The following is a 17353-nucleotide window of genomic DNA, read 5'->3' on the forward strand; positions in this document are numbered from 1 at the left end:
TTTGGTTAACAGCCGTAGCACTTAACCACTACTCCACCAGGGTTTCCAATAAATGATACAGAAATGTAAAAAACAGAAAGTAAAAGTCCTCAGATAATCTCTTGCCCCAGAGATAACCACTGTTAAGGTTTTTTTTCTTTTTCATCTTACATGTTTTCAAAGATTTATTTATTGGGGGATTTATATCAGGTCATACGTACATTGTGATGTTTCTTAAATCTCTTAATCTGTGGGATCCCCTCCACTTTGCCTCTTTTTTTTTCCCCTGGCATTTTGTTGTTGTTGTTGAAGACACTGATGGCACTACTGGCTTGTCCTGAAGTTTCCTGTGAACTTGATTTTGAGGATTGCATCCTCGTGGCGCTGTTTCATACCTTCTTTCTCTTTGGTGTCTGCAGTAAATTAGTAGATGTAGAGGTTTGATCAGACTCGGATTTGCCTTTTGGCGGGTGGGGTTGGGGAGGGAGCAAGCCTGCTTCTTGCGTGGTGTTTTATACCTTCCTCAGGAAGAACATAATGTCTTGGCAGTTTTTTCTCTGGGTTACCAACCATTGATGTTTATTGTCTAGGTTCATTAATTTATTAGTTTCAGACTGCTTAATGCATATATAAAGTAAATATTTCAAAAACATAAATGGGATTGTGTTATATTAATATTAGTATATACTCACCCATAACCCAGCCTGTAATCATGGACAGATTTCTAAGTTGGAACATGTAAATCTAGCCTTTTTTAAATGCTTTATAGTATTTGCCATAATGTGCACGATGATCCCCATTGATAGATATTTAGACTTTTCCCAGTTTTATATTCTTAAAAGTATGTGTATATATATATATATATATATATATATATATATATATATATAGTTGCACATTTAAAAAAAAATTATGTCTTAAACCAAACTCCTCAAAGGAAATTGCAAGTTGGAGGGTATGCACGTTTAAAATGTTAATACATTGCCATATACCTTCTAGAAAGTTGGAACAAGTGTAGACTTTTAATAATAGCATATGTGGATGCCTTTTTGCCCACACCCTTATCAACATGGGATACTGTTACTCTTTTTTTAAATCTTTATCAGCCTGTTGGTGACAGTTCTTTCACTTCAAGTCTTTTTTTAAATAAGTCATTTGTTTTTTTTTAAGTGTTTTAGTCTTTTTAATTTTTTTTTCTAAATTTTATTTATTTTGTTGTAGTCAAAAATATACACAGCAAAACATACACCAATTCAACAGTTTCTACATGTATGATTTAGAGACGTTGATTACATTCTTCAAGTTGTGCAGCCGTTCTTACCCTCCTTTTCTTGAGTTGTTCCTCCCTGTTCACATAAACTCACTGTCCTAAGGTTCCTATCTAACCTTTCGAGTTGCTGTTGTCAATTTGATCACATATATATAGTTCTTAAAAGAGCATAATGCCCAAGGCAGACCTATTTTATTAGTTAAGCTAAACTATTGTTCAGTTTTAAGATGACTTCCGGGGATATTTTTGGTTTAAGTCTTAAAGATTATTTTAGCGCAGTGGTTTCACGGGTTTATCTATCCTCCATGGCTCCAGAAAGTCTAGAGTCCATGAGAATTTGAAATTCCGTTCTGCATTTTTCCCCTTTATATGGATTCCTCTATGAAATCTTTGATCAAAATGTTCAGTAGTGGCAGCTGGGCACCATCTAGTTCTTCATTCCTTTTTAATTTTAATGATTTTTTCTCATATAAACTACTGATTTTTTTTTTTCAATAGTATGAAGTATTCAGAACAGAAGAGGAGGAAAAAATAAAATCTCAGGGGCAGGATGTTACATCATCAGTGTATTTCATGAAGCAAACAATCAGCAACGCCTGTGGAACAATTGGACTGATCCATGCTATTGCTAACAACAAAGACAAGATGCACTTTGGTAAATAATTTTTCATTATTGCTATTTTTCCCTCTTAAGATATAAATTGACTTCATTGAACAGTAGGTGGTGCTGTAATTCTTTCTTTCAAAGTGTAAAGCAGTTCCCCCTTCTTCTGTTATGAGACTGTATATGTAGAAGAAGAAATTTCTCTGCTCCATTCTTTTATTTGTTGTTAAACAGGAGTTTAACAAATAAACAAATAATTTTAGCCATATAATTTATCCCAAGATTTAATTTTTCCTTACAAATTGATTGTACATTGTCTTCTACCCTAGTGTTGCTTTTTCTCTTTTTTTTTTTAAATACAAGGTATAATTGCCACAAATTTTTTAAATTTCTTGTCTTTTACACTATCAGATATTGTTTATGTTAGAATTTGAATTTGGTGTCCATTTTACAAAATTGTTTTATATTTTACTATATTCTTAATTTACCAGTGAAAGGTTTAATACCTAAAAAATAGCTAGCATGCCTGTAACATTTTCATCTATCAGTCTCTTTGACATACCAAGTTTTGTAAAGTTTTCAATTTTACCTTCTTTAATATTTAAGAATCTGGATCAACCTTGAAAAAATTCCTGGAGGAGTCTGTTTCAATGAGCCCTGAAGAAAGAGCCAGATACCTGGAAAACTATGACGTCAGTACCTTCTCTCTGTCTTGATTTTAATAGGTTGGCAAAGTTTTGTGGGATAATAGACTCTGGGGTTTATCTTGAAACTATAGTTTGAACAAGTATGGATTTTGTTATATCCGTTGAAAAAGACCTTTTGTACTTTTTCAGGTAATATTGTCTGAAATATTCAAAATGTTGATAAATTGCCACTTCTTTTCTACACCCAGAGGTGAATGAGAGAATAAAAGTTTGATTTATAAATTAATAAAACATCCTACAATTGACTGTTCCTTACCATTCCCTCTCTATAATAAATGTATGACTGGCAATACCCTGTGTGTCTTTCACTGGGAATTTGGAACAAGGCTGAAGACAAATGGAAAAAACCAAGGTTTAAAGGTAGACGTTAGACCATACTCTAGCTAGTTTATTAGTCTAGTAAGTTTTTTGCATGTGCGGAGACACAGGCCACATAATCTAGTTTTAAGTGATTATACAACTTCATAGAATTGTTTTTAAAAATTTGTTATTTTTGATTTCTATTTTTTCTTTTGGAGACTTTTTGCCTTTTATAACAACACTAAGTAGATTGTAAATTCTTTGAAATTAGAGGCAATATATTATAGAAATTATTTGGCTAGACTAATGCCATGTGCCGAGTTTGTGCTCAGTTAAATCATTGATTTTATTATGTGTTTTAGCATTTCAGTGTATTTATGATATTTTGAGTTAACTTGAAATTGTAAAAAATGAAGATCTTATGAAACATCTTTATTTTTCATGAAAATAAAATAGCATAAAAATTACCTGTAATCCCACCAATGAGTTGTAGCAACCATTACCATTTTTATAGGGAGTATGTATATGTATATATATATATACATATATATGTACACAATTTTTTTAAAGCAAAAATTTGGTCACACTGTAATACTGTTTTATAACTTGCTTTTCTCACCTAACTTGTCACAAATGTAATACGTGCCAGTAAGTATATATTGACATCATCATTTAATAGCTGCATAGCTTTCCATTGTATAGTATTTTTTTAAAATAATAAATTATTGTCAGAAATTTAATATATTTTCCCCTTTCTCACTACTTTAAAAAACATTCCTAAATTGTAGGCACACCATTGTGGCTAAATCTTTGCAAATACTTTTGTATATAATTTATATGTAAATATATGAATTCCTAGAAGAGACTGCTGGATCAGTTTGCATGTTTTTAAGGCTTTGATACTTACTGCCAAATTGTCACCCATAAAGATTGTACTTTTTTACCTGTATTTACTAGTATGCCCATTTCTCTGCACCCTTGCCGATAGTGGGTATTTTAAGAACATTAAAAAAAAAAAAGAATTTCAGGAAACCAAATTTGCTAGGTTTTGAGAAATGGATGCGTTTTGCTCCACTTTCCTAAGCTGCCTACTGAAGCTGTGCGATGAAGCATCAATTCAGCCAGAGCTGCAGAGGAGCCTGTGACGTGGAGAAACAGATACGAGAAGGCTTTTCAGCCTCTGTCTGTGTGATTCCCACTTTATTCTCATTTCCACTGAATAAAGTGACAAGTGTTAGTTATAACATTAAGCTGAGTGACTACTGCTTAGGCCCCGTATTCAATTTCCTAGATCCTCAGAGGTATGTGGGTTGGAAAGTACAGTAATTCATTTGATTACTGTTTAATCTACTATTAAACTGTTCCTTAATTTCCTCCAATGTATTATTTATAAACAAGACTTTAGATGTTAAATTTTAGGGTTTTTTTTTTTTTCCATTTAAAAAGTAGAATATAGTGATTTTTTCTATAAACACCTTGTATTCTTATTACAGGCTATTCGAGTTACTCACGAGACCAGTGCCCATGAAGGTCAGACTGAGGTATTTCAATTTTTTTTCAGAACTTTTTTTGCTATGTATGAATTTAACCATGGTGTTATTGTCTAAAATGTGGTTTTAGGAAATTATTTGGACTTTTGTGTTTTCTTTTGAGGTAATTTGTTTCTGCAAAAGTTGTCCTAAAGTAGCACAGGAATGTGTTTTTATAGACTGTTAACATGCTACTTTGATGTCTGCCATCTCAGTTCGTCTGAGTATTTAGACAGATTGGCAGATTGTGTGCTGTTTGGCCTGCATCTTACCTATCCCATTTCTTTAACTTCCAAGAATTCTGAGAAAAGTACCTGCACCATAGTACACGTAGCCTGTGTGATTTCAAAGAGGCATTAATATCGTTTCATATCACACCCAACTTCCAGAAAAATCCTGCGTCATTCTCTTTGCTCAGTTAATCTGTCGTTGAACATTGTGATGCTCTTTACGTCTTTATTAGCTAGTCCTTAGGCTGGTTTGCCTCCTCTCCTTCTCTCTCCTGTTGTTTCATTCTATTTGTTTCCCTCCTTTTTTCCTCCCATTTTTTCTATCCTTTCTTCCTTTTTTCTTTTCTTCGCTGCAACCCTCACTGCCCCACTCTTGAAGGAAGTTTGTTGTCAGAAGGTGTTTTAGTCAAAATGAATAGAGTTTAATTAAAGCTGTTCGTGTTGGTGTACTTATAGCACCTGTAAGTGTTTAACACCAGAGAATTATAGATTTTCTTCTTTAATTTCCCATGTGTGACTTGAAAACTCGCTTTATTGTATATAAAGATGACATTGCCTTTATGCTTTAAAAATAGTTTAAAAGTACCCGATCTTAAAATATCAATCTTAAATATTTTTAAACTGTCTTACAAATTTTTTAAAGGATATTACAACTGCTGTTTTTCTTAGATGGACTGGATAATGAATGTTTATACTAACGCCACTCAGGAACCAGGGCATTGATTCTTCCTATAACCCCATCATACCTTCCTGATTGCTCTCAGATGCTGCTTCAAAGGTGTAGACTGTTGCTTTTTGACTAAATTTACACACACATGCACACACACGCACACACAGAAGTGGCATGTGTAAATGACTTTAACATCAGATTAGAAATTAATAAAACACTTTGGGTTCTTGTATTGCTTTACATGACCCCGAGCATGTTCTTTATCTTTACTGTGCTTTGCTTTTTTCTTGTTAAATTCCTCGTGGTAAAATCAGCCATGATGATGATCATCAATGTGAGATTATTGTAAGGTATGAAAATAATGACTCCCAATGAAGCAGTTAAATGCTTTGATACATGTTCACTTCAAAAATATTTGCCTTTGGAATACCTTCTCTTGCCCCCTTTTCGGAGCCTCATCCAAATTCCAGCTTTAACTACCTCCTTTTAGATGATGTTCACATCTCTTTTTCCAGACCTAACTCTTTCTTTCTTTCCACTCTTGGGTACCTGTTAGACCTGGATAACCAACCAGTATTTTAGAATGCACTTGTCAATATTTGAGCTTACTATCTTGTATCCTAAACTTTTTCCTCCCTTTATTTTTCCTGCTTCTTGTCATAGTTCTATAATCCATTTTCCACATTATCACTAACCTAAGTACAAATTTTTGTAGCTTCTTGCCTGGAATGTCAGCTTCTTATGTAAATTATGTTTTTAGTCTATAGTCTAATTCTTAATTCATTTTGACACAATTCTACTGGGTTGAAAAACCAAAACCAAAACAGTTGCTGCCAAGTAGAGTCCCACTCAGGGTGACCTCATGTGTGTCAGGGTAGAAATGTGCTCCAAAGGGTTTTCACTGGCTGGTTTTTCTAAAATAGATTGCCAGGCCTTTCTTTTGAGGTGCCTCTGTGAGGACTCAAACCGCCAACCTTTTGGTCAGCAGCCAAGTGTCTTAATTGTTTGCGTTATCCAGGGACTCCTTCTACTGAATTAGCTTCCTGAAATGTAACCTGGATCACTTGGCTTGCTCAGATTTCTCTTGGGGTTCTCTAGTGCAACAGAGAGTGACCCTTAAGGCGGGGTGGAGATAAAGGTAAGGTTTTTCTGGAGAGCTTTTTCAAACTATACTCTCACAAGAATTAATGTCTTCTGTTGAATTCCCATCTTCTACGTTTGAGAATCACTAATAGAGTGAGCCGTATTAATGATGAATATTGTAGCCCCAAAGTGTTTTCAAGGTGATAAAAAGTGTTGAGAATTATTCCCCAAGCCTATGCAATAAATATCAACCTCTTTAGCCTGGGTGTTTACAAAACCTATCTTTCTACTTTTCAACAATGTTTTTCTATAAATATTTCTCTCTAGGTAATCTTCAATTTATTATTGTTATGCTTACCTCTTGCACCTTCCTCTGCCTAAAAATATTCTTTTTCTCAATCTCTGCACTTTCTACCTCTCCCTATCCTTCAAGACTTGGTTTAAATACCACCTTCTGCTTGAAGAATTCTGTGGTTACCAGGCCTGGATGTATTTTATCTCTTCAATAAACTCTTTTTTTTTTTTGACTCTTGGGTACTATTTGCACTTCAGCTTATTATTTCTATGTTCTTCTTCATTTGTTTAGTATGTATATTTTTTCACATTTTAACATCTCTCACATTAGAGTGTATCTTACAACTGATATCATAGTTTTACTTGGTATTCTTATTCCCTTCTTAGTGCCTCATAAAATGATTCATTTCATAATTGATGGTATCTTAGATTTGATGACATAAGGTATCACATCTCCCTTACTGTGGCTCTTAGTCTTGGTGTCTGATTCATTTGGGTGTGCTCCAAAGTGTTCAACACTGTTTCTTGCACATAGGCACAACAAATGTTTATTATCAGAACTATAAGGATAAAAAAAAAAAGTTTTTTTCTTTTTTATCCTTGGTTATGTAAGAACTACAGAAGTCAAAATCTAAGTTTTTTGTAGTCCCCTGGATGAACAAAGCATATCCAGTAGCCATTGTTCCTTAATTAATCATTGTTAACATTTTGGGAAGAGTTTTGTGCATCCCAGGGTGGAATATAGTGCCCTGTAGTCACTTTATGTTAGCAACATCTCCCAGTGACTGAGAGAACAAAAATCACACCTATACATTTGCAAATCCAGCATCACCCAGCTGAAAACCTTTGCAAATCCAGCATCACCCAGCTGAAAACCCTGCACCTGGGACCGTTTTTCTGATCATCCCATTTCAGGTTCCTCTACCACCTATAGGCTTAAGAGTCTTTGGCGTATTAATACCGCCATTGCTTTTTTATATTCTAGCACATCGGTCTTTGTCAGTTTCCACGGAACTCCCAGGCCTTTCCTATCTATTTTTGTGCTTTCCAAATACCCCACCCCTTTGCATAGCTGGTTCCTTCTCATCCGTTAGGTCCCACTTTAAAAGTAATTTTTCAAAGAGACCATTTATCATTGTTAATTAGATCCACCTCTGTTATTTTCTTTCATAAAATCCTGTTTATTTTTTCCTGGCACTTTTTAATAATTTGTAATAGGTTTTTTATTCTTTTGTTTGTTTATTCTTCTCCCTTGCTAGAATGTTGGGGCTGTGGTGGTGTAGTGGTTAAGAACTTGGCTATTAACAAAAAGGTCAGCAGTTCAGATCCACCAGTCGCTCCTTGGAAACCCTATGGGGCAGTTCTACTCTTGTCCTATAGGGTCACTATGAGTTGGAACCGACTCAAGAGCACCTAACAACAACAACGAGAATGTCAGTCCTATGAGGACATGGGCCTTATTTGTCATGTTCACCGTGGAATCCCCAGGACAGTGCCTGGCATATATAGGCATTTATGAGAAATTACACAGTGTAAGGTCAGGAGCACAGGCTCTAGGTTTTCATACAGACTGTACTACTTACTAGCTTAGGCAAGATACTTTCCTCGGTGTAAAATGGGGATAATGGTGTCTACCTTATGAGATTCCTGTAGAGATGAGTGAATTAATCATATGAAGTATTTAGAAAAGGGCCTGACATTTAACGGGCGTCCAGTAAATATTAGGTAGTACTTTTATTTTACTAGGCATTCAGAAAGATGATTATTGAATAGCAGAGGATGAGGCTAAAGTAATAGTGTGAAGCCAGATCAAGGGGGGGCTTGGATTTTATAGATAATAAGGAGCCACTCAAGATGGTGTGTTTAATTTTCAACATGTTGAGCTTAAGGTGAGTTTATTGAGTCAGCTGTGTGGAGGGTCCTGTGTGCAGTTGGATACAGGAGTCTAAAGCTCAGGGAAGTTACCTGGAGTCTTTTGTATTTGGGTAGTAGTTAGAACCTTGAGATTTCTGTAGAGGGAGAACAGTGGGGGATCTACTGGAAAGCTCTGGGGCCAGTAGGTGTTAAAGGAGTGGGTAGGGGAAGAGGAGCCAATAATAACACAGTGTGATAGCAGTGACAGGCCTAGCAGACATCATTGGTACTCTTTCTTAGAACATTTTCCTGGGAATAGAGGAGGCAGAAACCTTACTGTGTGTAGAGATTTGTAGACTGAAAAACCAGTAAATTGAGCCGCGAAAATAATAGTAATCTTAAGAAGATTGGTTGTGGTTCACTGACCCCTGTTATAGATTTGTCTACTTGTATGTTTTTCCCCATCCCCTCATGATATGATTGTCTGGCAGAATTTGGCTAACCTAAAAATTTGGACAGTAGCTCCACCTCTCTTACACTCATTAACCTCTACCGAAAGGTGCTGCTTTCATTTTTCACTTAAGATTGCAAAGGTAAAGTCCCAACAATGGAATATGAGGAAAGAATGAGGCAGTTAAATTATCAATGGCGGAGAGAGTTCTTTCTTTTTTTCCTTTGGTTTTCCAGTTGCTACAACCACCATTTTGTACTCTTTGGTTAGCAGCTGTAGCTCTTTAACCACTGCATCACCAGGACTCCACTATTCTGGGTAGGGGTAATAACATAGTATTATTGGATATGCTTCTCATATTAATGCTACAGAAGTGCTTGACATTATTATGTGCCATTTAATTCCTACAGCAACTCTATAAATGGTACGTATTCTTACTGTCCCCTTTTATAGATGGAGCAACTGAGGCACAGAAGGGTTTAGCTACTGGTAAGTGGAAGAGGGAAACCCTGGTGGCGTAGTGGTTAAGTGCTACGGCTGCTAACCAAAGGGTCGGCAGTTTGAATCTGCCAGGCACTCCTTGGAAACTCTGTGGGGCAGTTCTACTCTGTCCGATAGGGTCACTATGAGTCAGAATTGACTCGATGGCACTGGGTTTGGGTTTTGGTTTTGGTTAAGTGGAAGAGCCAGAATATGAGCTCAGGTAGTCTGCCTGCAGAGCCAGATTCAAATCCCTCACTCCTCCTCACCATAACTGTCAAACAAACACTTCCAGTAAAAGTTTGACAAGCTGTTTTTGTAGGCAGATCTGTTAAGACCAGTGCTTTAAATCAGTCTGAAATGATGATTTATGTCCTAACTTGAATGGGAAGCAGACTGGATGAGAAATAGTATGGTGCTTCTCAGTTCTTCCTGAATTTTGTATTTCTATGGTGGTTTCATGATTTGGTTTTGGAGTGCTATGTTAGAGAAATTAATAAGATGTTAAAACATGTATATAAAGCTACATTCTCCATCAACTAAGATGATAGCCACATGTTTCTTATGGTATTGTGTGGACTTACACTAAATGTGGAGTCCCTGGGTGGTATAGACAGTTAATGCACTTGGCTGCTAACCGAAGGCTTGATGGTTTGAGTCCACCTGGTGGCTGCTCAGAAGAAAGGGCTGGCAGTCTACTTTAGAAAAATCATCCATTGAAAACCCTTTGGAGCACAGTTCTACTCTGACACACATGGGATTGCCATGAGTCAAAGTCGACTCAGTGGTGACTGGTTTACTGGTTATACTAAATAATACAGTTGAATGTTTTAATACAGAAGTAATTACTGATTTTGAAATTGTTATAATTAGGTATATGTGTGCTTAGGTGAAAGCAATTTACAGATGACTGTTTATGTCCGTCCTAGCCAAATCTTTTTAGAATTGCTGATCATAGAATAATATGTTGGTGCGAAGTTCTAAATTGTAGCCTGGGCTTCTACTAAAGAAGCCTAGTAGATAAAATATTTCCTTATTTTAAAGTTGGTCTATTCAGAGAAAAACGTTCTAATAATAAAAGTATTTTTGAAATTACAAACAAATATCAATGATACAATAATAGAAGCAATCTGCAAATCAAATGTGAAGGTGGGGGAAAAGTTCCCAAATCCAAAAAGTAGTTTTATTTGCCTTCAGACTCTACTTTTACTTCATTAATACTTAGCTAAAAAGCAATTTGTAAATTTCGTAATTGCCCATATTAATTAGAAGCTAACCCAGATATGAATAGAGACCTCCTGTGATTTATTGTTTAACTTTTTTAAAAAATATATTTTTTGGTTGCAATATAACGACCAAAAATACGTCTATTCACAATTTCCATATAAACAGTTGAGTGACATTGGTTACATACTTCACGTTGTGTTACCATCCTCTCTCTACCCATATTGCTTCATCACCATTAATTTAGGCTCTCTGGCATCTAAAGTTCTCATCTGTGCTTTAGATTAACTGTTGTCAGTTTACACTCACATGGATTATTCTTTTAAGATTGCTATGCTCAAGGCAAACATTCTGTTAATTAGGCTAAACTGTTGTTAGTTTAACAGTGGCTTCACAGGGTTATTTCAGTTCCAGGTTTAAAGATTATTTCTGGGCATTAGATTCGGGGGCTCCTCCAGTCTCAGTGGACCCAGTAAGTGGTTTCCGTATCAGTTTAAAGTTCTGTTCCAAGTTTTTCTCCTTTTGATCAAGATCCATCTATTGGGTCTTTGATCAAAACTTAACTTTTTTTTTTTTTGAAGTGTAAATTTATTGTACTGTTTGGAAACCTCCATGCAAATTAATAGTATTCATGAAAAATAATGGAAACTGGCCTTATTTATTTGTTTAAGTGAAAAATGGGTAGTCCTGGGAGGCACAAAATGGTTAAGCTGAAATACTAACTAAAAGGTTGGTGGTTCAAACCCACTGAGAGGTGCCTCAGGAAGCCTAGTGATCTACTTCCTAAAGGTCACAGCCTTGAAGATGCTATGGAGCAGTTCTCTGTACACATGGGGTTGCCATGAGTTGGAATCAACTCAATAACAATAACAGCAACATAGTGAAAAACACAGTTAGCATTTACATATATGCACTCCCATAGAGTGGGAAAATATTTGAGATCAAACAATTTTGTGGAGTTTTTCTTAACATTTTTATGATGAGCATTTTCTCATTTCCTCAAAATCTTTTCATAAGTAATTCTTGATGACTGCTTACCATCACGTGAATGAATCAGAATTTACTTCCAAATTTCCTTAACTTTTGATATTTAGATTGTTTTTAGTTCTTCATGTTCAAAATAGAACATTATTCAGTGTTTGTGTTTGTTTATACAAGTATTGATTTCAGGTTTTTTCAAGATAGTTTCTTAAAGATGTAATTACTGACTCAAAGGGATAGGCTTTTTTTTTTTTTAATTTTTATTGTTCTTTAAGTGAAATTTTACCAATCAAGTCAATCTCTGAGTATATACACCTTGCTATATACTCCTAATTGCTCTCCCCCTAATGAGACAGCCTGCCCCTTCCCTCCACTCTCTTTTTTCATGTCCATTCCACCAGCTTCTAACCCTCTCTGCCCTCTCGTCTCCCCTCCAGATAGGAGATGCCAACATAGTCCCAAGTGTCTACTTGATGGGGTGGACATTTTTAAGGTTCTTATTACATAATGTGAAGTTGTTTTTCTTGCATTTGATGAACCAAGCAACCTGTTTGACACCTTGTATACCAGGCAGTATATACAAAAATGAATAAGATTTGGTTTGTCTTCAAGGCTCTATTACTTTAGTGGAGATAATAATCTCAAAAATAGCCCTGGCTGGTGTTGAGTTCTATTTTAAAATTTTTGCTTGTTTGATAGAGGAAAATAATATATATATATATTTAATTTTTATTGTGCTTTAAGTGAAAATTTACAAATCAAGCCAGTCTCTCATACAAAAGTTTGTACATACCTTGCTTTATACTCGTAGTTGCTCTCCCCCTAATGAGACAGCAGAAAATAATATATTTGATTGCTAATGATCATTCAAACAAAGATCTTTAGGATGAGTTTATAGGATGACTTTAAATCATGAAATATAATTGTAATTAATTGATAATCTAATATGTAATCTGTTTTTGGTTGTTATTGACTTAGAAGGTTTCTTTGCCCACAGGGTAAACAATATGCACATACACAAAATTAAAGAGAAATCGTATATAGATAAATTTTTGTTAAAGAAAATCCTTTTAGAAACTAATTGGCTTCTTTAGCCACTAGTACAGACTGTCAGTGGAGAAAAATAGTTTAAAGTTTTATTTGCATTAGATATATAAGTATAGCTTGCATGACTTCATTTTATTTTGAAGAATGTTTTTAGTTATTTTGATCATGTTAGAATTACAAGAAGTTAGCAGAAATGATTTCAGTAAGCCAAAAGGGAAGAACACACTCGGTGTTTCTCAAGCTGAAAGAACTAAAGAAAAAATTCAAGCCTCGAGTTGCAATAGTGAATGATTCCATGGGGAAAATATTAAACAATGCTGGAAGCATCAAAAGAAGATGGAAGGAATACACAGAGTCATTATACCAAAAAGAATTAGTTGATGTTCAACCATTTCAAGAGGTGGCATATGATCAGGAACCAGTGGTACTGAGAAAGAAGTCTAAGTTGCTCTGAAGGCATTGGCGAAACACAAGGCTTCAGGAATTGACGGAATATCAATTGACATGTTTCAACAAGCGGATGCATTGCTGGAGGTACACACTCGTCTATTCCAAGAAATATGGAAGACAGCTTCCTGGCCAACTGACTGGAAAAGATCCATATTTATGCATATTCCCAGGAAAGGTGATCCACCCGAATGAGGAAATTATAGTACAGTATCATTAACATCACACGCAAGCAAAATTTTGCTGATGATCATTCAAACACAGCTGCAGCAGTATATTGACAGGGAACTGCCAGAAACTCAGGCTGGTTTCAGAAGAGGATGTGGAACTAAGGATATCATTGCTGATGTCAGATGGATCCTGGCTGAAAGCAGAGAATATTGGATGTTTACCTGTGTTTTATTGACTTTGCAAAGCCATTTGACTGTATGGATCATAACAAACTATGGATAACGCTGTGAAGAATGAGAATTCCAGAACATTTAATTGTGCTCATGAGGAACCTTTACATAGATCAAGAGGCAGTTGTTCGGACAGAACAAGGGGATAATGAGTGGTTTAAAGTCAGGAAAGGTGTGCGTCAGGATTGTATCCTTTCACCATACCTATTCAATCTGTATGCTGAGCAAATAACCCGAGAAGCTGGACCATATGAAGAAGAACGGGGCATCAGGATTGGAGGAAGACTCATTAACAACCTGCATTATGCAGATGACACAACCTTGCTTGGTAAAAGTGAAAAGGACTTGAAGCCCTTACTAATGAAGATCAAAGACCACAGCCTTCAGTTTGGATTGCACCTCAACATAAAGAAAACAAAAATCCTCCCAACTGGACCAATGAGCAACATCATGATAGATGAAGAAAAGATTGAAGTTGTCAAAGATTTCATTTTCCTTGGATCCACAATCAACAGCCATGGAAGCAGCAGTCAAGAAATCAAATGACACATTGCATTGGGTAAATCTGCTGCAGAGGACCTCTTTAAAGTGTTGAAAAGCAGGGATGTCACCTTGAAGACTAAGGTGCACCTGACCCAAGCTGTGGTATTTTCAGTTACATCATATGCATGTGAAAGCTGGACAGTCAATAAGGAAGACCAAAGAAGAATTGACGCCTTTGAATTGTGGTGTTGGCAAAGAATATTGAATATACCATGGACTGCCAAAAGAACAAACAAATCTGTCTTGGAAGTACAACCAGAATGCTCCTTAGAAGCAAAGATGGCAAGACTGGGTCTTAAGTTCTTTGGACGTGTTGTCAAGAGGGATCAGTCCCTGGAGAAGGACATCATGCTTGGCAAAGTACAGGGTCAATGGAAAAGAGGAAGACTCTCAACGAGGTGGATTGACCCAGTGGCTGCAACAATTAGCTCAAGCCACAGCAATGATTGTAAGGATGGCGCAGGACCGGGCAGTGTTTGGTTCTGTTGTGCATAGGGTTTCTGCACGTCAGAACCGACTCGACAGCACCTAACAACAACAACAAGCCAGAAGTGATGTGTTGTTGTATTGTTATGTGCCGTCGAGTTGATTCCAACTCATAAAGACCCTATAGGACACAGTAGAACTGTCCCATTGGGTTTCCTGGGCTGAAATCTTTATGGGAGCAGATCCACAGGTCTTTGCTTCTGCTGAGTGGCTGGTGAGTTCCAATCACCAACCTTTTGGTTAGCTGCTGAGCAATTAACCATTGCACCACTAGGGCGCCTTACAAATGATGTACAGATGCATAAATTAAGGTTCTCAGGTATTTATTTCCCTTGTTTAGGGATTTATTTCCTTTTTTTCTTTTCCTCACGCTAAAGAAACTGAAGCTATTACGAAGAAACAGTTCTTATATAATACAAATTTTAAGTTCCTGGTGGACATAGTACCTAGAACTCTGATGAAAAGTGTCAGGCAGTTTAAGCTGTATCGTCCAGTTTTGTCAAGACCAGAGATTACAACTTTCTGATCTTTCTTTGTTTTTCTTCAGTTTTCGTAAACCACTTTCTTTTTCTTCAGTTTTCGTACACCACTTTCTTTATTTTGTCTTAACAAGATTTAAGGTAAATCCTTTTTGAAAACTTCTTTTAAGAAGTGCTTTGGAACTCTTAACCTAGCTTCGTATATTTTTGCCTCTGTCTTCTTTTTTTTCAGTCTTGTTATTATTGCCTGAATAGAGGTGTGTTTATAGGGTATGTGTGGCATTGAATGTGAGAGCTGAGTTTGAAGGGGGGCATACAAGTTAGGATTGGTCATAGTGGGGAAAACATTATTGAAATGGTTCTCTTTGTTCCCCAATTTTCAAGCACTGACACGAAGTCTCCATGCATGTAATTAACTCTTCCTCTTTGTTTAATATCACTAAGAATAAATAGTATATGGATTAAAATCATTGTTGAAAGGGCAGGGAATGTAGTTACCATCCATCCTGTTTACACTTTATTTCATTTCTTAGATTAACCAGTGTTTTTTCGTAAAATGGATCAAAATACTTTTTAAATTTTTTTCCTCTCTCTCCTTTCCTATCCCTTTCTTCTTTTCCTTCTGCTTCCTCCCTTCCATTCCATCCCTCCCTCCTTCCCTTCCTTCCTTCCTTTCTTTTGCCAATCTCCAAGTTTTGGAATGAAGATGTTAAACTATTTCTTATTTCACTTATTTTAAAGGAAAAATCTTAGATTGAGGTCAACAGCTTGCCCTCCAGATCTGACTATTCTATCTAAAATGTCTTCAGCAGTAAAAATAGAGTTGAGGTTTTATTTGGGTGTAGTGAGATTTTTCAGTTTGTTTTGTTTTAAACCACAGCTTTCCAGAGGAGAGGATGTTAGAATTTTACATTTTTTTTATTTGTAGTAAACAAGAACTTTTACTTGGGGCTACTCTAAAATTTGATGTAAAAGGAAGAACTTCTGGGAAGTAGTTTAACCAGCTTAACAATGCTAAGCCTGAGTGGAATATAACATGTAGAGATAGAGGTCATATTAATAGGGATTTTTTTAACATAGGGAATTATAAACTCAAGTGTGAAAACCCAAGCGTTAAATCAGTAGGTGAAAAAAGTCTCTTAAGAATATTTTTAAAACTATAGGCGTCTGGATTTATTAGGTGAGCAAAATGAAGAAACTTGCCATTATCCAGGTTTTCCATGAAATATGTAGTGATATTTTGTGTATTTTGATATTTAGCCCATGTTTCACTTTGACGTCTTTGCCATGGATATGCTGTAGGAAAGTTTGTGTCTTTTGCATGAATCTGGTTAGACTTTTCCTATTTTAAATTTGGACCTTAATGTTATTGTAATCCAGTATGTTGTGATGAAATTTACCTAAAGTCTTCAGAAGTCTATTTAGAATCGATAATTTTGATTTTAAACTCTGCAAGTTTTATGTGTGTATACATGTCCTCACGCATATGCACACATTTTCCCACATGCGTGTCCACACATTTATAGTCTTACTTCTTAGTGTTTGGCAGCCCTAGAAAAGTTCCCAGTTCTTTCCCCTTACATGTGTAATTTTTTTAGACTCCATAGTATTTTTCAAGTCTGAAAGACATGCCATATTTAGGTAAGTAACTGTTAAATACAGTTGCCATAATCAAGTGTTTATTTTATGAACAGTTCAGTAAAAGGAGTGATCTTTAAAGCTCTTGTCATTACAAGCCAAAGTTCTTTAAAATAAAGTAGTTGAGTTTTGTTCTTTTCAGTATCTTTTCCGTTTCTACCCTGTAAGGTATAGAGGTAGTGTGATGGTGTACATCATTCTCTACTAGAGATCCGCAAGTATTGTAGGCACTCAACCCAAAGGATTCTCACCAGGAGATGTCTGGGATATCTGGGAAAACTGGGCACAATTTCTGGCTGCTACAGTGTCAGCGAGGGAGTTTTTTTAAAGCTGTTTTTAAATGTTATTTATGGGTGAATACAATGGACGTTGTTTCAGGTGCTTATCTTCCAAGTATTCTCATCTTGTTACTTCTCATTGCTTTTAAACGCCATCATTTTCTAATGATGGTTACCATTTCCAAAATATTTATTATGTGGTAGGCATACTAGCACTGTATGTACTCTAGTCTAATCCTTTCAACTTCATAAGATAGGTATCATCTCTATTGTACAGTTTTCTCAAACTGAGAAGTTACTAACTTGCCCAAGGTTACACAGCTACCAAGTACTCTTAAGACAATAAAATGTATTGGTAAATCAAAATTGCTTAAAGAA

General features: G+C 35.9%; 1 protein-coding gene across 2 annotated transcripts in view; it reads left to right on the forward strand.

Annotated features, from left to right (window-relative positions):
- The window catches only part of UCHL3 (ubiquitin C-terminal hydrolase L3), a 58647-nt gene that overhangs the window by 20916 nt on the left and 20378 nt on the right, over nucleotides 1-17353 (forward strand). For both annotated transcript variants that reach the window (XM_049853001.1, XM_049853002.1), the window contains exons 4-6: nucleotides 1748-1904; nucleotides 2460-2545; nucleotides 4354-4401. In XM_049853001.1, the coding sequence (XP_049708958.1) occupies nucleotides 1748-1904; nucleotides 2460-2545; nucleotides 4354-4401 (291 nt within the window). The remainder of the gene's footprint in view (nucleotides 1-1747; nucleotides 1905-2459; nucleotides 2546-4353; nucleotides 4402-17353) is intronic.

Source organism: Elephas maximus, chromosome 14 (genome assembly GCF_024166365.1).
Source record: "Elephas maximus indicus isolate mEleMax1 chromosome 14, mEleMax1 primary haplotype, whole genome shotgun sequence".
Lineage (NCBI taxonomy): Eukaryota > Metazoa > Chordata > Mammalia > Proboscidea > Elephantidae > Elephas > Elephas maximus.